Source organism: Ictidomys tridecemlineatus, chromosome 4 (assembly GCF_052094955.1).
Source record: "Ictidomys tridecemlineatus isolate mIctTri1 chromosome 4, mIctTri1.hap1, whole genome shotgun sequence".
Classification (NCBI taxonomy): domain Eukaryota; kingdom Metazoa; phylum Chordata; class Mammalia; order Rodentia; family Sciuridae; genus Ictidomys; species Ictidomys tridecemlineatus.
The window spans coordinates 92,231,582-92,254,769 of record NC_135480.1 but is presented as its reverse complement, the minus strand read 5'-3'; the positions used below and the strand labels follow the sequence as shown (position 1 = coordinate 92,254,769).

General features: G+C 33.4%; 1 protein-coding gene across 3 annotated transcripts in view; it reads left to right on the top strand.

Moving 5' to 3' along the window:
• Positions 1–23,188, top strand: part of Npat (nuclear protein, coactivator of histone transcription) — a 77,240-nt gene that overhangs the window by 20,223 nt on the left and 33,829 nt on the right. Inside the window, exons 3-15 of one of the 3 annotated variants that reach the window (XM_005329070.4) lie at positions 1,910–1,970; positions 2,871–2,943; positions 4,486–4,526; positions 5,210–5,434; positions 6,609–6,690; positions 7,714–7,801; positions 8,660–8,751; positions 9,293–9,377; positions 12,383–12,479; positions 13,239–13,364; positions 15,522–17,189; positions 18,840–18,955; positions 19,032–19,140. In XM_005329070.4, coding sequence (XP_005329127.1) covers positions 1,910–1,970; positions 2,871–2,943; positions 4,486–4,526; positions 5,210–5,434; positions 6,609–6,690; positions 7,714–7,801; positions 8,660–8,751; positions 9,293–9,377; positions 12,383–12,479; positions 13,239–13,364; positions 15,522–17,189; positions 18,840–18,955; positions 19,032–19,140 — 2,863 coding nt within the window. The remainder of the gene's footprint in view (positions 1–1,909; positions 1,971–2,870; positions 2,944–4,485; positions 4,527–5,209; positions 5,435–6,608; positions 6,691–7,713; positions 7,802–8,659; positions 8,752–9,292; positions 9,378–12,382; positions 12,480–13,238; positions 13,365–15,521; positions 17,190–18,839; positions 18,956–19,031; positions 19,141–23,188) is intronic. The other 2 variants (XM_040285161.2, XM_021728949.3) reach the window with 2 other exon arrangements.

The window sequence follows — 23,188 nt, the reverse complement described above, 5'->3', positions numbered from 1 at the left end:
CATATGTAGAAGCCAGAGAGGATAAAAGAAAAGAAGGTTGGGGTGGATCTCCTAAAAATCCAGGGGAGATCAGTAGAGGAAAGGGACCAAGGGATGGAAAGCAGGGAGGGAGGGGGGGAAATGCTGTAGAGTTATATTGGCCAAATTATATTGTTATATTGTGTGTGTGTATGAATACATAACAATAAATCCAATCAATATGTACAACTATAGAGCACCAATTAAAAAGTGAAAAAAATTAATACAAAAATAAAATTGAATTTGTATAAACAATAAATAACTTATTTTAAGTATGTTCCAAATACAAAAAACTGCATGAAAGAAACCTAAGATACAAATAAAAGGAAAATGATACTATGTTCATGGATTGAGATAGTATCATTAAGAATTTAATTATCCCAATTTGATTTATAGATTTATCATAGTCAGAATTCCCACATGCAATTTGTATATTGAAACATGTTACATTTTAAATTTTCCATGGAAAGGAATGAGAAAACCCCAAACAATTCTGAAAAAGACAACTTGGAGGACTACCATTTCAAAAGCAAGATTAAGAAAAGCAAAGAAAGACTGAGAACTGGACAGATAAGAGGAATCTAAGGAGAGATGTCTAAATGCAACCTGGCATCCTAGATTGGATCTTGAAACAGGAAAAGGACATCAGTGGAAAAACTAGAAAAAAAATCTGAGAAAAATGTGTAGGGTAGTTAATAGTAATTTAAACTGTTATTTCTTAGTATTGATTGAAGTCCAATGCTTATATAAGATCTTAAAATAATAATATGCTGATTGAAGGCGATTATGGGAACTCTAAAATATCTTTAGAATTTATTTGTCCCACATATAGTAAATGTTGAATTTGAAAGAAAAACTGTGAGCTCAAAAATCCTTGTTCTTCCCTAAAATCTCAAACTTGAAGTTATAGAAACCTGCTGTGGTTGTAGTGGGAACCAGTGGGGGGCGGGGTCATGAATAAATAAGTGGGCTGATGATAAAAATGAGGACAAGAATATACTGGTCTGGGTGGGATTGTGGCTCAGCGATAGAGCACTTGTCTAGTACGGGGCGGGGCCTGGGTTCGATCCTCAGCACCACATTAAAAAAAAATAAAATAAAAGGTATTGTATTGTGTCCATCTACACCTAAAAAAAAAAAAAAAAAAGAATATACTGATTCTTAGGAAAATTATCTCTTACACACTCAATTTTTTCATTTGTTCTACTCTATGTTCACATGGCTTTTAGGATAGTATGTAGCCAGAGCAGATTAGGATTAGATCCCTATTGTTTTGTTTTGTGGCAATGAGGATTGAATCCAGAGGCACTCCGTCACTGGATTACATTCCCAGTCCCCACTACCATCTTGTTTTTAATGTCGAGACACGGTTTTGCTAAGGTTTGGGGGCTGTTCTTGAACTTGGCATCCTCCTGTCTCAGCCTCCCTAATCTTCTGATATTACAGTCATGCACCACCACACTTGACAATTTTTATTTGTTTGTTTATTTATTTATTTTGTGGTGCTGAGGATGGAACCCAAGGCCCTGTACATACTAGGCAAGTGCTCCACTACTGAGCCACAACCCCAGCCCCAATCTGACAATTTTTAAGCAGTTGTTTGAATCTCTCCTCCCACCTAAAACTTGCTTTTCTGTCCTAGGACTATCTTAGCTAAGGAAATACATAGTCACAATGTCCTATTGAAATAGGCAAGATTCTTTATTTTCAGAAGATTTCATCAAACCCATAACTTGAATGTTTTTTTTCATTTTTGATGATGTCCTTTTTAGCCTTTCATCATCAGCTCTTTTGCAATATGGATCTTTTATTAACTTTTGAATGAAGAAATCAGAGTGAGAAATTAATTGGTAGTAAATTATTTTGGTAATGTTTGATTCTTTCTTTTCAGTCCTTATTTGGAAAAAACTTGACAACAATTTTGAATGAATATGTAGCTATGAAAGCAAAAGGTAAGAACTCAGGTTCAGGGATTTTTATATTGATGTATACAGCATTTATTGATTAATTAGAAATAATTTTTTAAAGATTTATTTCTGTAAAAAAACTCTTGAAAACTTTTCTCAATTGTGATGAGATAAATTTTATTGGTGAACATCTAATTTATTTGTTTATATGGAGTACTTCATAAATTTCAAATTTCTGAATGTTAACAAATATAGCTCAAACTTAATCATTTTAAAAAGTCATAAAACTAATACTTGCCTAAATTAATGATGAGTTAGAAGAAAATTCTGATTGTTTATTCTCTAATATTTATTATTTCCATAACTTACAACATTAACAAATAATTATTAAGGAATTAATTATCATAAAGTGATAACACAAAAGAAATATAATAACTACTGTCAGTAAGTATTGTTCTAGATGCTTTCATGGTTTATCTCATTTAGTCTTTAACCCTAAAACGTATTTTTGAGGCCTATTTTTAAGCATAAGGAAATAGAGAATTATATTTCCACATTCACAAAGAATGAGCGTAACCTTTATGATAATTATTTGTCATGAAGTAAATTGTTTTAATTCACTTTTGAATGTCAGATGAAATCAGATTGAGGGAAGATCAAAAATAGTTTGTCATCTTTTAATTCAAAATGATAAAAGAATAATTAGCCAAAGGATGTGGCTGAGTTTACATAAATTTCCACTTCTACTCATATTGTGTTTCATATTCAAAGACTTAAAAAAACAAGGCAGCCTCACTATGCCTTTGTTCAGACCATTTTACAAACAGGTTTATTTTCTCAGTTCCCAGCATCATGTCAGTAGTTGAGAGGTTTTTTTGTTTGTTTTCTTTGTTCAAATTGAATGATGAATTTTCTCCAACTTGGTTTATTTCCCTTTTGTTTTAGAAACATCAAATGATGTCCCAGCAATAATGTCATCTTTGTGGAAGAAGTTAGACCACACACTTTCCCAGATCAGGTACTAAGTTTATTAAAGTGTGCATAATGATATGTTTGGGATACAAACATATTTTGAGTTTTAAAATTCTTTAAGACGTGTATGATACACTTATAACATTTACCTAATTTTGAAATTATTTAGAGATTATTGATATTTCTTTGTCTTTAGATGGAATAATTTGAAATAAATTGTGGACTTTTAATAAAATGTTTACAGAGAAAGAAATTGAGTTATATAGAACTTTGAGGACAGTGCCTCAAGTTTTTGTAGCAATTTAGAGGCAGATCTTGGGCTAGAAAATGAGTCTCCTAATTCCAGTCCATTGTCAGTTCCCTAAGAAAACACACTCTTCATAATACATTCAGAGAATTAATATATTAAATGTCCAGTTTGGTTCTTCCCTTGTAAAGAAACAAGCCTGATGAATAATGCTACATCTAGACTCTTTTACCTTTAGAATTTTCTTATGGTATTATGTATATAGTGTATTCTGTATAGTGTTCACAGCCTGGAAATGCTAGATTAAGTGTCCTTGGAAAGATGCCAGCCCTACTGGTATCACTTTTGTAATATCTGTTATTTTGACAATTGGTTGTGAAAAGTCATAGTCTATTACCCTCTTTCATAGAGTTAAAAGTAAAAACCCATCTAACTTCAGCAAAATCCTGATTTTCTTTATTAGCTTCAGCTTGGAAAATAGCTCCAAATGCTTTCATCGTAACTCTGGATTATATCTTATTTGATGATCTTATCTATTTACTTTTCCTGGCTCATCTTTTCTACAAATTATCTTCAAAGACATTCATAATTGTATCTAAAGTTTTATGGCTCTTGTTGATGGAGTCTTATCTGACGCAATTTCTGTAGTGTTTGTGACTGCTTACCAAATACATGGGTGGGGTAACTACGATTCATAGTAAATGGATTAGCTTGTACTGTGAGTTTTCCTATGTTTTTCTCCTTTAGAGGTAAAATAAATCCTTAAGTCATAAACTTATTAAAAGCAAGCTGTCCTTTGACATACATTTTGGAATTTTGAAGTATTAATGTATGTGAAATCAGAATTTCTTCTTGGGAAAGCATCCCTATAATTGTGAACTATAATTTAAATAATAATATACTTTGAATATAGCTTACTTAAATATATATAGAGTTCCTAAAATTTTGTCAAACTGTACTCTAAATATCAAAGCATTCTGATGCATGTTGAATTGAATAATCTGTTGTGTGAATGTATTTATATATCACTGTCTTTCTCCCAAAGCAAATCAGAGTTGCTTACTCAAAAAATTTGTTAAACCAGGCTGGGGTTGTGGCCCAGTGGTAGAGTGATCACTTAGCACAGGAGGCACTGGGTTCGATCCTCAGCAGCACATAAAAAAAATAAATAAAAGATATTGTGTTCATCTATAACTAAAAATATATTTTTTTAATTGTTAGTTTTGGCGGGGGTGGGGGGGGTTTGTTTGTTTTTGTCTGAGAGACATCTATCACAATTAGCTTCAGGTCTTACTATAACTAAACCAGAGTATATCTGAGCAACTTTGTTTTATTTGTTAGGAGCATGCAAAGTTCCCCAGGATTTGCTGCCAATCAGAGAGGTTAGTATAAAACTTTAAACAGCATTCAGCATTACTTCAAACACCATCTATCTAATGAATGTTTTAATTAACAGTACATATGTGCTAAGTATATGTTTGTTTGTTTTTTAATTTATATATGACAGCGGAATGCATTACAATTCTTATTACACATATAGAGCACAATTTTTCATATCTCTGGTTGTATACAAAGTATATTCATACCAATTCGTGTCTTCATACATGTACTTTGCATAATATGCTCATCATATTCCACCATCATTTATAACTCCATGCCCCCTCCCTTCCCCCCACCCCTTGTACCCTATCTAGAGTTCGTCTATTCCTCCTATGCTCCCAAGTAGGGTTATCATATTAGGAAGTACTTTATCAGTGTATGTGTGTGTGTGTTTCAAAGGAAAAATTCCTGCATTTTTCCATTGACTCCCATGTAGTAGTAGCATTTTTTAATTTTCATTCTATAATTTTGAATTTCTTAATTTGTGAGGATGAGTTTTTGCAGAACAAATGTACTTTTGGATTTATAAAGTATAAATGTGTTTATTTTTTGTTTCTTAAGAAATTAATGTACTTCATCTTTGAATCTGTACATTTAACATGTTATATAGTATATATAGGTCATTTTGACTTTTAAAATTCCAGAATTACTAACATTAATTTTTTTTAATGCTTGTGTGTTTCAGCCCGAACAAGAAATGGAATTGCAGAAATCAAACGACAGAGAAGGCTTGCCTCTCAAACAGCTCCCGTCAGTTCAGAGTTACTGACTTTACCGTATGTTTCAGGACAATTTACCACTTCTCCCTTGACAGCTACACAAGCTATTAGACCAGCTAGCCAAATTTCAACTCCAATGAGGTCAAATTTTGTAGTAGTCAACCATTCACAGTCACAAGATACTGTAACTAGTAAGTTTAAATTTTGTTCTATTAATTTTGTTGTTACTTAAATGTTGTTAATCAATGAGAAGGTCTACTAATGTCTCTATACTCATAGTACAGAATTATGGTCAAATAAAAAGATGAGAGACTAGAAGTGGAATAGACTTTAAGTCACTTTGCTACAAAATAAGCATATAAAATCTAGGGGCTGGAGTTGTGACTCAGTGGTAGAGCAGTTGCCTAGGACGTGTGAGGCACTAGATTTGATTTCTCAGCACCACATAGAAGTAAATAAATGTCCATCAACAAAAATTTTTTTTTTTAAATATAGGAATCATTTTAGTCCTAGGTTCTTCCTAAACTTTAACAGAAGCCAACCTTCAGTTCTCTTCTAATCCTAATTTTAGGCATTAATAGAAAATACCCTGTTGTATTTTTATTTTAAACAGAATAAATATTGTATTTAACCAACTCCTAACCTTTATTTATGGCAGTTTGCCCTTCTGGAATAAGAAATATCTTTCTAACTCCCCTCTTTTTCTGTGTTAAAAACCTTTCATGTTCTCAGCTAAATCTTTTTTTTTTTTTTTTAAGTTGTTGATGGACATAAACCTTTATTTATTTATTTGTTTTTTTATGTGGTACTGAGGATCAAACCCAGTGCCTCACACATGCCAGATGAGCGTTCCACCACTGAGCCCCAATCCCAATTCATCTTGGCTATATCTCAAGAGTTAGAAATAAACTTAGAAATCATGTGGTACATCTTGCTTGTTGTGTGCTTGTTACATAGTGAAAGTGCATGATAGCAGGAAGGAAGAAGTAAGTTTATAATGTAGTTGGAATTAAAATTTCAAGGTCAGTTCTCTCAGTTCCCAGTCCGGTAGTCTTCTGTGCAACTAAAGTTATTTACCATCCATTAAGATCTTCCTCATTTCTATCTTTTCTCCAAATCCTTTTCTATACTCAGAACACTTTGTTTATACTTCACACTTTTTTGTTCTGCAGTGTTTTTTGTTGTGATTATATTGTATTTTGTATTTTACTGTAGAACCTTAAGGCATAAGGATGAGGTTTACAGAATTTAATATAAAATAAAAATCAATATTTAATGTTTCTTATCCCATTTCAGGTTTAGAAAAGTTTAGTCTCCTTAGCTTATTGGGGTTTTTGTTTGTTTTGTTTTGTTGTTTAAATACAGCTGGAGAGGCTTTAAACATCATTCCTGGTCCTCAGGAAAGGAAAACTCATGCCAATTTAATGTCTCCTGGTAGACGTAAAAGGTAAATACATTTATGAAGCGTATATTGAAACAAAGAATTACAGCAAGATATTTCTATTGTGTATAAAGTAGCAAGACTATTAAAAGTTCTTTGGACTGGGTACTACTATATCCATTCTAAAATATGTTGCCTTTTCTCACATTCTAAATTTATTGAACTTAAGTTGCATCCTTTAATCAATGCCATATTATTGTTTCATTGGAGTTTTTTTGGTTTTTGGTAGTGGTATGTTAAATAATGATATGTCTTATAGTTGATGTTATCTCAGATTTTTTTTAAAACAAGTGTTTTTTAGATGAATATAAACAATGCAATATGTTTATCTACAAACATAGAACTTTAAATCAGTTAATGGAATCTTTTCAGGTACAAGTTTCAAGAAAAGTTCTTTATTGCCTAGCCTGTGTCTCTTTGAAGAATATTTCAGGAAAAAAGAGAGAAGACCCACCCCCCCATTTCTCACCTGCCCATCATGGGTATTTTTATTGTTATCTCTAATTCAAGATTTACTTTATCACAAGCTTCCTTTATTGCTAGGCTTATTTACTATAAGCTCTCTCACTTAACCACATAAAATAATAACTATTTCTAAGAGAGAAAACTTGGCTTTTTTTAAATGAAGTCTACACACATAATTTACTTCATTTCATTTTTCTGTAAATCCAATAATGTAGTTGGTCTTAACTTCAGTATAAAGTGGGTGAGAGGATAAGAGCTTATTACATGCTTAAGATTATGTAGATAGTAAATGGTGAAGCAAGGCCTCAAAATTTATTTCTTCTGAGTTCGAGTGTGATAATGCCCTTTATACTTTGCTGCTTTTTGTGAACAACCAATATAAAAAATAAAAAATTAAAAAAAAAAACAAAAAACAAAATATACTTGATTGTTATTATTTTTTTAAAAAAATAAAGAGAGAAAATATGTTTTACCATGATGATCTTAAAATTTATGTCTATTCATATAGTTATTAAACCTGTCAGACACAGTAGTTAAAAGACAAGCTTTTAAAATGTGTTGCAGTGAATCTCAAAGGAAAAGTGTCACTTTGTCAGGGCCTCATTCAACGATACGGAATTTCCAGGATCCAAATGCATTTGCAGTAGAAAAAGTAAGTGATCTTCCCAATTTTCGCATCTTGAATTATTCCTGAGTTTAAAAATTCTGATGTGTATACAAATGTGTATAAAGATATATATGCAAATATGTGTATGAGTATATATGCCTATGTATGAACATACACATAGTATCCAAGAGTATAAAATACAGTATTTCGTGGGCTGAGGTTGTGGTTCAGTGGTAGAGCATGTGCCTTGCACGTGTGAGGCACCAGGTTCAATCCTCAGCACCACATAAAAATAAAGGTATTGTGTCCATCTACAAAAAAATAAATTAAAATACAGTGTTTCTATAAGAGTGCACTATAAGACTGCAGTGGAATTGTCTTGGGATAGGAAGCAATAAATTCAAAAGAGATAGCATGGGCAAATGTTCCAAATAAGAAATGTTGATATATTTAATAATTGTAAATTCTTTGTTGTTGGATCATGCAGTATAATACTGCATTTCCTGGGATCAAGTTATTCTTCATATGATAAAGACTATGAAACTGTGTCCTATAAGCAGTGAAGAAAGATAGTGAGCGATCTGTAAAAACACACAAATTATAGCATGTTATGTTAATATGAAGGGATCCACCACAAATCCTGAGTTTCCATTTAGGTGTATTAAAACAACCCAGCTTCCAATGATTAGTGTTTTGTTCTACATTTTGTTCGAGAGAGTCTTGCTATGTTGCCCAGATTGATTTCAAACTCCTGAGCTTAATTGCTCTTTCTGCCTCAGCCCTCTCAGTAGCTAGAACTATAAGCATACACCAGCATGCCTAGTTCCAGTGATTAGTTTTTTAAAATAAGTAAGACAATACTCCTTACTATCCTTTATTAATGCAGACTTTTTTTTCCCTCAGCAAATGGTTATTGAAAATGCACGAGAAAAAATATTAAGCAACAAATCTCTTCAAGAAAAGCTAGCAGAAAACATTAATAAATTTTTGACCAAGTAAGTTTTTACCAGTTAAAATCCCTAATAGTTTTTGCCTAATTGCATAACTGCTGTGCTAGTCAGCTTTTTATGACTGTGGCATAATACCTGAGAAAAACAAATAAGGAAAGTTTATTTAGCTCTGTGTTACAGGGTTAAGTCCATGTTCAGATGGCTCCATTGTTTCTGGTCCCATAGTGGGGTAGTACATTCTGGTGGAAGGGTGTGGCAAAGCAGAGTTGCTCACCTCTTCATGGCCATTAAGCAGAAAGAAAGGGACTGGGACAAAATTGTCTCCAAGGACGTACCCCCAAGGACTTTTCTCTCCAACTAGGTTCTACCTCCTATGATTTCCAACCCCTCCCACTAGTCCATTCAGCTGAGCATCCCTGAATGAATTAATCCATTGATGAGATCAGAGCCTTCATGATCAATCACTTCTACAGATTCCTCGCCTCTGACCATTACTATATTAGGGACCAAGCCTTCTACATATGAGCCTTTGGGGGGCATTCCAAATCCAAACCATAACATATGCTGAATATTTTCTGTTTTATAGTGATAATATTGCTCAAGTACCTAAGCCAACAGATAGCAACCCTACTGAGCCAGAGACTTCAATTGATGAACTCCTGGGACTTCCGGTATGAGTAGATACAGAGCGTGTGTGTGTGTGTGTGTGTGTGTGTGTGTGTGTGTGTGTGTGTGTGTGTGTGTGTGTGTGTAGTAGTGTCAGACCCGCTAACCATCTGTAATTCTTGGTACAGCAGAGATGCTTAAGAAAGCCACACGCACACACATGCATTCAGTAGAAAATGAGCACTGTCTTTACTTTTTTCCCTCCTTCTTTTATACAGCATTTTTTATTAAAACAAGGGGAAAGAAAAAACATCCTTTCAGCAGCTTAATCCTTAAAAGCATGGATAAACATTCTCAGGAAAACTTTGTTTATAGTCACAGTGCTCCGTATTTCTTATCAATTAACTTGTTAGTTATTCCCAGGCAAACATATATATATTTTACACTTGGCAGATCATTCTTTTATCTTCTTAAGACAGCAACAAGGACACAGTTCAAAGAGTTCATAGTTTCTCACAGAACTCCTTGTTTTGCCAAGCACAGCAAAACTTAACTGTTTGTGTGCGTGAGCACACGTAGTAGTAGTAGTAGTAGTAGTAGTAGTAGTGGTAGTAATAGTAGTAGTAGTAGTAGTAATACACACATTCATAGTTAAAATTGATAGTGTTTTAGTTTCATTTCAAAATTATTACCAAAAGATTACATATAAAAAAAATCTTTTAAAATTAAGATATAGCTTTGTTACTGGATAGTGACTTTTCAGAGTGAGTTTATATTTATATTTTATTACTTAAGTAGTAAAAGTAATAATGTGTTTCTAACCCATCTAGTGGCTAACCAACTTTACCAATTGGTTAGCTAGTAAAATAGTAAAATACTAGTAAAATACTCTTAAGCACACAAAAAAAAATCAATGTTGGATTTTTAAGTATCTAATACTTAAAAATTTACTAGTATTTATTTATCTTTGTGTTTAATACTTGTTTATTACATTTACTATATGGTGTTTGTTACATTTCTAATAATTTAAAGAAATAGTGAGGGTAGTGTGTTAAAATTAAATAATGGATACAAGTATAAAACACTTTTTAAAAAAACAAATGTACTAACCAGATGAATAGTTGTGTGAGGCTTATTGCTAATAGAAGAAATATAGGGTCTGCAGTCACTGTTGCTATTCAGTGATGGTGAAATAAAAAGATGAATTGGTAAAGGAGGAATTTTATAGTAAACATTGTAAAACTTGTTCATGTGGGAATGTGCTCTCTGGAGAGGCAATTGAGACACATGCTTTTACTTGTAATATTGTACAATGTAAAGATTTTTATTGACTTTCCTGTGTCAGTTTGTTATAACAGGTCTTCTTTCAGTTAGTGAATTCTGGGTAAAACCATTGATGCACCACCACCACCACACCACCCATGTCAGTCAGTTCTATCACTACTTCTTTAAAATCCTCTTCTATCTTAACATTTAACATATATCCTCCTTTTTAATTTTTTTTAATATGGAACTCTTCACAAATGTGCGTATCGTCCTTGTGTATTGTTCCAATTTTAGTATATGTGCTACTGATTTATTTTCTTATGTGGTGCTGAGGATCAAACCCAGTTCCCTCTGCAACAGAGCTACAACCCCAGCCCTGTTTTAAATTTTTATAGTCTCCAACTCTTTACTATTTTCTCCACCAGTACATCAGATACTTACCCATATTCGTGGCTGTTACATACTATGAGGGATAATGAAGTGAAGACACACACATCCAGCCACTGTGGTGCATACCTGTAATTGCTGCTGGGAAAGCTGAGGCAGGAGGATTACAAGTTCAAATCCAGTCTGGGCACTTAAGTCTCTGTCTCAACATTTTAAAAAAAAAAAAAAAAAAGTAAAGTGCCCCTGGGTTCAAAGCCCAGTACCAAAAAAAGAAACACGATCCTCAGTTTTGGGTCATTCATAATATTGCATATTTGTGAAAACTTTAAAATTTAGGTTTAAATTATTTATTTTGAACTAATAGAGGATTTTTTTTTTAAACGCAAGGACAAAAGATAAAACAGTTGTTAGAAGCTAAAATGGACACGTGGTACCTGACTTAATAGACCCAGGGTTCTCAATAAAAACAGCTCAGAAAAAAGCATATTTACAACCTAGAAATCCCAGGAGGTTCAAGAAGTAGCAGCAGCCCCTCTGAAAGTAAATGTAAATGTGAAACTACAAACAGGAAGATGAGGTGCAAAATCTAGGAAGTAAAACTCCTTATCTCCGTTCCTTACTCTCTTCCAGAAATACTATTGCTAGTCATAAATTCTCCATCAAAATATCTTGACTACCTGGCCATGGTGATACATGCCTATAATCCCAGTGACTAGGGAGGCTGAAGCAGGAGGATCGTAAATTCAAAGCCAGACTCAGCAATTTTTCAAGGCCTTCAGCAACTTAGTAAGACCCTGTCTCAAAAGGGCTGGGGATGTGGCTCACCACTGGATTTAATCCCCAGTACTAAAAACAAACTAGAACTAAAAATACAAGTATTACTGTAAGATTAATTTACAGCTTAGATTATAGTTGAGAAGTTTATACCACAGCCTCACCCTTTTGGCACAGAGATTACAGATGACTTCTGGCATGCTATTTTCAATGTGAGGAGATAAGCAAAGATTATTCAACATTTGAAGGAAACATTTAATATGAAGAGACCAAAGTAGACAAAAGGAGTGAGATAGATTTGTTATGAAGAACCTATAAAGTTTATAGTAAATTGATGTGAAGGAAACAAATTACAAAATATTATTATTTAATTTTATTTTTCTTTTTACATAGTTATGTTCATTTTATGTTGATGTTCAGGAATATATTCTCCAAAGTGATTAACTAGGAAACAGAATTAAATAACATTGACCTTCTATTTTCTAGTCTTATTTCATTTCAAGTGAGCATATTATTATAATTAGATTTTCTTGAAAGGGAATGCTTCTACATAAAACGGCAAGATATCAGATGTCTGCTAAGTATCTTTCTGGTATTAATTCATATTATTCAATTAAGATCATGCCTTCATTCTTTTTTGCAGAGTGAAATCCATATGTCTGAAGAAGCTATACAGGATATATTAGAACAGACAGAATCAGACCCAGCATTTCAGGCACTCTTTGATCTCTTTGACTATGGTAAGTAGAAAATTTTTTCAAGACAGAAGGATAAAAAATTTCTCTATTGTTTCTTTGCTAACTCCAGTGAAGAAACATTACACAAAGCATTTGAAAAAGTTACTGTTTCATTAAAGCAAGCATTGCATGGATATGTAAAGGGGTTTCTGTTGTCTTTTGTTTATAGTTGAAAAAATTTCAGCTAGAAATCTGAATTTTTGTGGGTATTTTGGCTAGTCAAGAGGGAAAGTGTTGAGGGCTGCTATAATACAGAGAAATACAACTAAAAAATACAAAAGGAATACAAAATATCAACCCTTGCTCTGAATCCTATGATCTAGAGCAATAATTCTCCAAGTGAAATCCCCCAAACTAGTAGTATCAACATTATCTAAGAACTTGTAAAATATGCAAATTTGTGGGCCTCCCAGAAGATCTTGATCTAAAGTTTAAGAACTTACCAGTCCTAGCCAGGTGCTCTTGTCTGTACTTCAATAGGTGCTTGCTTGTACTTCTGGCAAATGCAGGCTGAAGCAGGAGGACTCCTTGAGACCAGCCTAGGCAAAATAGTGAGATCCTGTGTCAAAAAAAAAAAACCTCATGGGAAAATATTTTTTACATACTACATTTTACATTTTACATATTAAAGTGCAAAATGTTAAAAACTTCCAAAACAACTATAATTAAAATCAGAGTTAAACATTTGACTACACTCAAATGGTACTAATTCATGTTTGTTTTATTTTTGTTATTAATTATTTCCTTGTCCTTTTTTAACAGGTAAAATAAAGACTAATAAAACTATATCACAGAGTATTACAAGTCAGCATATAGAAACCAATTCCAATATAGTTTTAACAGAAGAAACTAATCTAGCAGTTAAAAGTTCATTTGAAACAGAATCTGGTAAGAACTAATTGATTAAAATCAAAATGTTAATATTAGTCTCAAAATTCAAGGGCAGAAAATATTGTTTATGTTGGAAGTTGTTCACGTGACCACATAAGTCATTTTTGTGTTAATAGTTTTTTCTTCATTCAGAAAATTTACTCCCAAATCCTTACTATTTGATTAAAAGGTGAATTTTTAGTATTCATTCTTTTATAATGTGGTAGATTTTTGGCATACACAATTTAGTATTAGTAGTGTTGACAAAAGTCTATAACAAATAATTTCAGTAAGCCACAAATTCTAATCCTTAATCTGCAAAGTTTTTATATGATAGAAGTTCTTCAGCCTAATAAGTGAGTTAGCTGATGGCTTCAGCATATGTATCTCATTTGTGTAGAGGAGATTATATATTGTGGTGACAGTTTTGAATCTTTGATGGTTTTAGGTTATATTCCTACTATATTCTTTTTTTAAAGTTTTTTGGTTTTGTTTAATTTTTTTTTTTAAGTTGTTGACGAACCTTTATTTTATTTATTTGTATGTGGTGCTGAGAATCGAACCCAGTGCCTCACACATGCTAGGCAAGGGTGCTACCACTGAGCCACAACCCCAGCCCATTCCTACTATATTCTCATGGATTATGAATGTCACACAACCCACAGTAACCACTTACTGAATGAAGAAAGACTAAAATTAAGCCCATCTTAGATTTTCTAAAAAATTTTTACATATCAATTATTGTAAAATGTAATGCATATTTAGAACTACACAACAAAAATGAATGACTTATTCAGTTATCAAATGCAATCAATTAAATCTTCATGTAACCATCTCCTGAGTAAAAAAATTATAGAACACTGACAACACCACAAAAAAAAAAAAAAAAAGAATACTTTTGTGCATCTTCTCAATCACTACTCTTCACAGCACTATTCCTGAGATGATCATTACTTTATGCCTTTTTAGTGCTGCCTCTGTTCTGTTTTTCAGCAAACTATGGTAAATCATCTTTTTTGTTCACCTGCTTTTTAAATGTTGTCACCCCTTTCCATTCCCTATAAACCTAATGGCTTTTAATTTTCACATCTTGTCTTCCAAAAACTAGTTTTGGATCATTTCAAACTACATTCCTCCTTTGAATTTTCTGCCAACACCAAAGTGCCGTCTTCCCCATTTCTTCTTAGGCTGAGCTCTATGGGCTGTGTCTCACTATATTAAGTCTAGAAGATTGTACACCATGTGAACTCCATTCTTTACAAAACAAAACTTTAAATCTTACTTTCTCAGAAAGTCCTCCATTTCATTAAGAAACTACTTCCCCTGAATTTATGGCAATAACAATGTCATTTTACTTGTGTCACCAATTATGATAGTTGGCATAGGTTTTTCAGAGTTTTACCTGTAGTTCATATTTGTTGATGTTAATATTTCCTGTCCTAAATCGTGAACCCTTAAGTATATCAGTGTTGGGTTGTTTTCTGAAACATCATTTGCTCGGACTCCATCTTATCGTACTTCCCCTATTTTTCAAGATCACTTCATATAGTGCCTCCTTTATAACATGACTTCTTGTTCTACTAGCAGAAAGATTGTCTTTTCTTCCTACACTGTTACACTTTTTTCCATGCTTTATTATGACTTTATGTTCTGTATTGTATTCTAATACCATGCATTTGGGTGGTCTTTAGTCAATATGTGAATGTTAAATAAAATATTGATCATGCAGGGTGTTTGGCTCCCTTTAACCTTTAAAAATATATCAGATAAATGTGGTCAGTAGAAATGGCGGAAAGTTAAAAAGTCAATGTGGTGAAACAACACCACCATCACCGCTACTACTACCAATGATAGTTGGAGCCAATTGTTTTTGTTTTACCTACTAGTAAATATTAGATGTTCTTAAACCTATACACTTTTTCCTTCGTTGTTATCTGTTTTCCAAGCACAGAAAAAAAGACATTTGCTTAAAGAGGCACCAATAATTAGAAAAGTAGTTGCAGATTTTTTGATATTCAGAAAATGGGAGGCTATATAAATATAAAATATGAGACATCCACTTACTAGTATGCCACAAATTAGTATTTCCTTGGCAAAATAGGTTTACAGTACAATTGACTAATACAGAAGCTAAATATACTCAGCATATCTGTTCAACATCCTGGTATTTTACAGATGGTCAACCTGGTCAGCCCCCATTTTGTACATCCTATCAAAATGAAGATGCATTAAATACTTTGAAGAATGACAGCAACCATGATGTGCTTAGACAGGAAGCCCAGGAAAATTTTTCCCAAATAGGCTCTAGCATCCAGAAAAAGCCCTTTAAAACTGCTGTACCTACTGAACAGAAATGTAACCTTGACATTACTTTTGAGTCTGTGCCTAATTTGAATGACTTTAACCAAAGAGCAAATACTGATGGTGAATGTAATCAACATTGTGCTGAATTATATACAAGTCAGATGCCCAATGAAACTGAAATGGTTATAGAAGCTGAAAAGAATTCTTTGTCTCCAAATGTTACGAATGAATCTCAATTACAGTCTGATCAACCCAATATACCCATAACTCCATTTGTTTCACTTGCTAGTGAAATTAACAATGAAAACTTAATTCTCTCTGGGAAAAGTTCTCAACTTTTGTCCCAAAATATCCCAATAACTGGAAAACCATCTAAAAAAAGTCAGTTTTGTGAAGGTTCTAACAATACATTAAAACTTAAAACTAATTTCCATGGTTCCAAGTCACCAGATTCTAGTGAAATTCACAAAAGTAGAATTGAAATCAGTAATGTAGCAGTGATTTCACAACTATCAGATTGCCAAGATAATGCTTCACTTCAAAGTAAAATATTACCTGTGTCTGTTGAAAGTTCAGGTTTAAATGTATCTGGACAACAAGTAGAAATTTGTCTTGAAGATTCTATCTCCTCAATTAAACAACCATCTAATGATTCAACATCTATTGAGTTAAATCATCTAGAAGGTGAAGCTAAGCCACATAAGTCTGATAAAGTTATTTTGGATTCACAAGAGCCTTCATCTTCTGTGAAAGAAGATGGAGATGCTGTTTTTCTCTCTTTGGGTGGAAATAACTGTGAGGAAGTTGCACTGATGCCTCCAGAAGGTAATCCTATAAAAAATAGTCAGTCTCTTCCATTAGAATCTGGATGTTCTTCAGTGGGTGATTCTCACCCTGAATCTCAAGATACTGATGATAAACCTTCTAATGACAACTCGACAGAGATGGATGCATCAAATATCGTCTCTCTCAAAATTATCATTAGTGATGATCCATTTGTATCCTCAGATACTGAACTGAACAGTGCTGTATCCAGTATCAGTGGCGAAAACTTGCCAACTATAATTTTGTCTTCTCCTGCTAAATCCCCTGCCAAAAATGTAGAATTAGTTAAATGTCTATCTTCAGAAGAAACTACAGGTGCTATTGTATCTGCTGAAGCAGGAGATTCAGCCTCAACAGAACAAAGCCTTTCAGCAGTCAAACCTGAGGACTCTATAGTAAATAACACTCAGAATGAAGATGGTATTGCCTTTTCAACTAATGTTACACAGTGTGTTTCCAAGGATGGAGGATACATACAGTTGATGCCATCCACAAGCACAACTTTTGGCAACTCAAATAATATTCTGATAGCTACATGTGTGACTGATCCAACAACAGCCTTGGGAACAACTGTTAGTCAGTCTAATGTAATGGTATTGCCTGGAAATTCTGCACCTATAACTGCCCAACCTCCACCACCTCAGTTACAGACACCACCAAGGTCAAACAGTGTATTTGCTGTCAACCAAGCTGTGTCACCAAACTTTTCACAAGGTAATTTAAAAAACATATTATACTTCATTTCTTCTATCTTGGAATCTAATTTCTTTTTGTATGAAGTCATTGAGGAGAAGATGATAAATTTTGAATGGATTATTTGAGAAATGCTCTGTAATTTGTGATTATGCCTTCTTTTTTTGCTAGCTAATTAATCCAATTAAGCCTTTTTTAAATCTGGTAAGCCATAAACTTAAGTTTAATTTTTTTCTTTCTACAATTATTATTCAATCCATGTTCTAATAAACTATGAGAATGAGAAAAGAAAGACACATACATCTATAATACCAGTATATCTCCTAACTTAATGTTGTAGGACTTTTTTATAATGGCTGTTGTAGTCATTTTGAGGGAATTTATCATCTATTGGAGAAATTTTCAAGAACAAGTTGAATTTCTCCCTAGCTAAAACTCGAATTCTTCTCTTGTCTTCCACCCTCTCGAATTGATTCTCATCTTTAGAATCCTTTATTCAGAGGGGTTTCTTGGCATTTATTACATGCTGTTTTATATATGATTCACATACCTGTCATGGGTCGTTCTTGATTGCATTCCTTGAAGATAGAGAGCTTGATACGTTGGTCTGTTTTTCCATGTGTTCCAGTTCTCCAGCTCATTTCCCCCCTATTTTATTTTTTAAAAATATCTTATTTAGACATCGATGGACCTTTATTTTATTCATTTATTCATATGTGGTGCTGAGAATCAAACCCAATGCCTCACTGCTGGGCAAGCACTTTACCACTGAGCCACAACCCCAGCCCTTATACTTTTTTTTTAATTAGAGCATTGTATTTATATACAGGCCCCCCTTTTTATATTATAAGCATACTATGAAATTTGGTTGAATATTGCCAATTAAGTAAACTTATTCAGTGCTATTTTAGAGGAGATAAAGAAGGGGTCAGAATTGGTAAAGAATATTGAGTTTGAACTAAAGCTTATAGAAATAAGGTGTAGAGTTTGGAACTAAAGGAAGAAAACCTTTCATAGCTAAGGGAAGCAGCATAAACATACATAGGTATTTGAGAGACTGTAGTAGTATGCATGAAAGTGAGATCACCCTTATAGGAGTAATGAATGTTTTAGGAAAAAGCTCATTTACAGGGCAGAGCTAAATTATGATAGCTATAGACTCTGGCTGACTTCCCCACAATGGTTTTGTCTGGTTATGCACTTATCCTGAAACTTTTCTGACCAATACCGTTAAGATATAATATGTTGAGGTTTTAAGCATAGTCTCGGGCTAAAAACATTTAGCTGGGATCATGATTTTCTGCTCTGTTGTTCAAACTTGGAACATTAACCACTCATTTTCTAATTAGTTTCACTATTCTCTCTAGAGGAGTCAAGATGTATTTGTAATATGATCTCCTAGTTATGGAGCTTTATGCTTGTTCTTTTTGATTTAACGTAGCTAAATGACTTAACAACATGCTTGTTCTTTTTGATTTAACGTAGCTAAATGACTTAACAACTTAATATTCAAATTGATTTTTTTCATGTTAGCCTTTCTATTCTTAAACCAGTTTTTTTTTTAAAGGAGAGTAGATTATAAGAAAAGTTGTTCATAGAATTTATTTCAAAGTACTAAATACTTTGATTTATGCCAAAAATTTTGAGAAATTATATAAGAAATGTTTTTAGGTTCTGCCATCATAATTGCTTCTCCAGTCCAGCCTGTACTCCAAGGAATGGTGGGAATGATCCCTGTATCTGTGGTTGGACAGAATGGAAATACCTTTTCCACTTCTCCTCAACAGGTAAGATTTTTTTTAAAACTAAAAATTGTGTAATGAAGCTTTTCAAACATAACATAATTAATGGCTTCTCTTCTAGGTCCTTCATATGCCTTTAGCAGCACCTGTATGCAATAGAAATATTCCTCAATTCCCTGTTCCTCCAAAATCTCAGAAGACTCAAGGACTAAGAAACAAGCCTTGTATAGGTACCATTTTTAAAAGTTAATTTTGTGACTTTATATTCATTTGTTTGCAGAAATACCTGAGGGTTGTTTGGTTTTTGTGTTTGTTTTTTTACTTCCTATACCATTCCTAACATGTGATTATCCTACATTTGCATAATGTTTGGTAGTAATAGATATCACAAGACAGCCAGCTCAGTTAATGTACAGCTTTGGCTCTGGTAAAATTGTTTACTATGTTGAGTCTTTTAGCCTTTGCTGCTGGTTTTTGGTTTGTTCTTTGTTGCTACCTAACATGAGCACAACCTCTGTTTTTCCTGACAACTTTTAAAGTGATTAATAAATGCCTGGTATATTTGTATGAGACTTCAGAGTAATGCCTCTCAAATTTGTGTGTATGAACTTCCTGAGGATCTTGTTAAATGCAGATGCTGAATTAATAGACTGGTTCAGAGCCAATCCTTATTAAAATAAGTTTCCTTATTTCTAACAAGCTATAAGAATGCCATGCTACTGGTATTAGAGCATATTTGAGTAGCAACAAGTCTTAAGTTTGCAAATCATCTTGCCTTATTTCCTATTTTAGTCAATGACCCAACCATCTACCTATCTACCCATGTCAAAAACCTTGGAGTCATTCTTAAACCACATTTCTCTTAAAACACATTTCTCTTTATTAAAATGTTGATCATTTTTCATCTAAGTTGTATCAGTGGTGTATTATCCTGATATGCCTTCTTGTTTTTTGTTTTTTGTTTTTTTTTTAACTATTTATTTATTTATTTTTTTATGTGGTGAATCCAGTGCCTCATACATCCTAAGCAAGCACTCTAACCACTGAGCCACAACCCCAGCACTCCTTTCTTTTGTTTTTCCAATTCATTCCATATCCGTTGTCTTAAGTGACTTTTTCACCTTGTATGCAAATCTGAATGTAGTGCTTCCCCACATAAAATCTTTCAGCAGCTCCTTGTTGCCCACAGGATAAAACTGAAATTCTTCAGGATGCCATTCATACATACTGGTCAACCCCTCCATTCTCATCTCTTACTCCATTCCAACATGTTCTCTATACATATCAACCGTATTTATTGCTCACCTTATACTTGGTGGTCTTTCTTGTCCCTTTACCCATGTTATTTCTTCTTCTTAAAATTCTCTCTCCTCACCCATCACCATCAATCTGTTTCTTATACTTCAAACTTGAAACTATTTTTAATAAGCAATGGATAAAGTGGGTATGTTGATTTTTTTTTTTTTTTTTCCTCTCATGCCTATACTACAGCATTTAACACATTAGTCTTAAGGGCAGTGATCATACAAAAGACTCACTAAATACTATGATCAGTTTAGCCTTTCCTTAAGCTAACAGGAATACATCTAATAATGTATGTTGTTGGCACCCTGTTAAACTTTGTCACATTGTTGCTATTATGTAATATTTTTAGTTCCTTCTGTCATCTATTTTATTCCATTTAATGACCATTGGGAATCCATATTTACTTAAACTTACTTTATTTATTTAACCCCTATTGATGGACATTTTTTGTGGGGAGGCATAGAGTACTAGGGATTGAACACAGGGCACATTACCACTGAGCAACATCCCCAACCCTTTTTGTTTTTGGAGACAGGGTCTCACTAAGTTGATGAAGCTGGCCTCTAACTTAAGGCAGTCCTCCTGCCTCTGCCTCCCATCTGAGTCACTGGGATTACAGGCATGTACCACCATGCCAGATCAATGAATGTTTAAGATGTTTCCAAGATATTATTATCTGACAAATAATGATGTGATGAACATCTCTGTAGAAACCTTTGCATGGACCCATATAAGGGTTCTATTGGGGCATATACCCAGAAGTAGCATTTTTGAGTCAGAGAAGAGAGTTTACAGTTCCATTATTTTCTCTATTTTCCTCACAACTTTGCCAGTGCTTGATACCATGTAATATTTTAACTTTTGTCACTGGGATGTGAAGTGGTATTGTAGTATCTCATATCATTCTTATACTAATGAGATTCAGAATCATCTCTTTTTTTAATATTTTTAGTTGTAGATGGACATAATAGTGTCATTTTGTTTATTTAGTTTTATATGGTGTTGGGGATTGAACCCAGGGCCTCACACTTGCTAGGCAAGTGCTCTACCACTGAGCCACATCCGCAGCTCAGAATAACCTCTTATGCAAATAATACTTCTCCTTCTGTGGATTGCTTGTCGTTTTCCTTTTTTTGCTTCTCTATTAGATTGCCTGTGTATTGAGGTGTTAATCCTTTATTGGTAACACGTCACAAATATCTTCTTGGTCTAACACTTTTTGTTTTGTTTTGTTTTGTTTGTTTTGTACTAGAGATTGGACCCAGGGGCGCTCAACCACTAAGCCATGTCCCCAGCCCTTTTATTTTTATTTTAGACAGGGTCTCACTAGGTTGCTTACAGTCTCGCTAAATTGCTGAGGCTGACTGTGAACCTGTGATCCTCCTGTCTCAGCCTCCCAAGCCACTGGAAGTGTGCCACTGCACCTGGCTTCTGATACTTTTTATCCCATTAACTAGTTAATACCAGAAAAAAATTTAGAAGAATTCAGCATCTATTTATGATAAAAGTTCTTAAAGGCTATCTGTAGTAAACATCATGGGCTTCCTTTAAAATTGGGAACAAAAAAATGCTCATTCTCACCTTTCTACATAGTTAAGCCAGTATTTCCAACACCAATAAATTGTTTATTCCATTTTTTTCTCACATCTGATTTTACCTTTACCATATGCAAATTCCCATATGAAGTCCTATATGTAGTCTTAGACAATACATATGCAAATAGGTATGAAGATTTGAAGAAAGAGAATGAAACTGTTGTGACAAATGGCATGATTTTTACACAGAAAGCCAAGGGAATCAATAAATTACTAAAACTAGTAAGAATTCAATAGGTTTTCCAAGTATGATTAATTTTCCAAAATTTTGATTTTATATACCAGCAACAAGAAATTATTAAATGTAATAGAAAATAAGGTACCACTTGTAATGACCTCAGAAATAATAAAATACAGAAGTAACCTAACCAAAAATGTTACAAATGCAATTTGAAATCTCTCAAAATATTATAGGAAGTCCTACAAATAGAAGAGAATCATGCTCATAGATTGGAATATTTAACCATGTTAAAGATGTCAGCTCCCAGTTGAATCAAAAATTCTATGTAATCTAGTTTAAAATGCCATTAGAATATTTGAGGGAGCTGGGGCTGTAGCTCAGTGGCAGAGCGCTTGCCTAGCATGCATGAGACACTAGGTCTGATTCCAGGTACCACATAAAAATAAACAAAATAAAGGCATTCTGTCCATCTACAACTACAAAAAAAATTTTTTTTAAATATTTTGGGAAATGGGAAAATAATTTAAAATCTATAAGGAAGAATTAAGTTTATGGATAGCTAAAACAGAAGAGCAGAGGACAAAACTCAGTGCTAGATAATAAAATACAGCAAGCACCATGGTAATTAAAACAAACAAACAAAAAAGACAAATGGAACAAAATAGAGTTTAGGAAGACACCATGCACAGTATATATTAAAGGTAACATGAAAAGACAGGGAGAACAAGATGGATTATTTAATGAGAGCTACTGGCCATATATATAAATACATTAAAAAGTTAGATCCCTTCCTTATAAAGAGATGAACTCCAAGATGATTAAAAATCTAAAAAGTCAAACACAGATCAGCTAAGTGATGGAAAAATGTGTAAGAATATATTTATGACATTAGGATAAAGATTTTTTAATGAGAAAATCATAATTTAGAAGTAGAAAAATCACTACAAAATTAAAGATTTGTGTTCAACAAAAGGCATTATACACAAAGTATCAGAAGATTTTTATTCATTGCCTTGATGACTATGACACACAATTCTCAGGTTTATTTATCTTAAATTTTCCATCACAGTGAATGACAAAGGTGGTTGCAGTTGTGATCCCAAGACTCTGGAGGTTGAGGCAGAGGATTGCAAGTTGAAGGCTAGCGTTGGCAATTTAGCAAGACTATGAGTTCAGTCTCCAGTACCAAAATGTGTG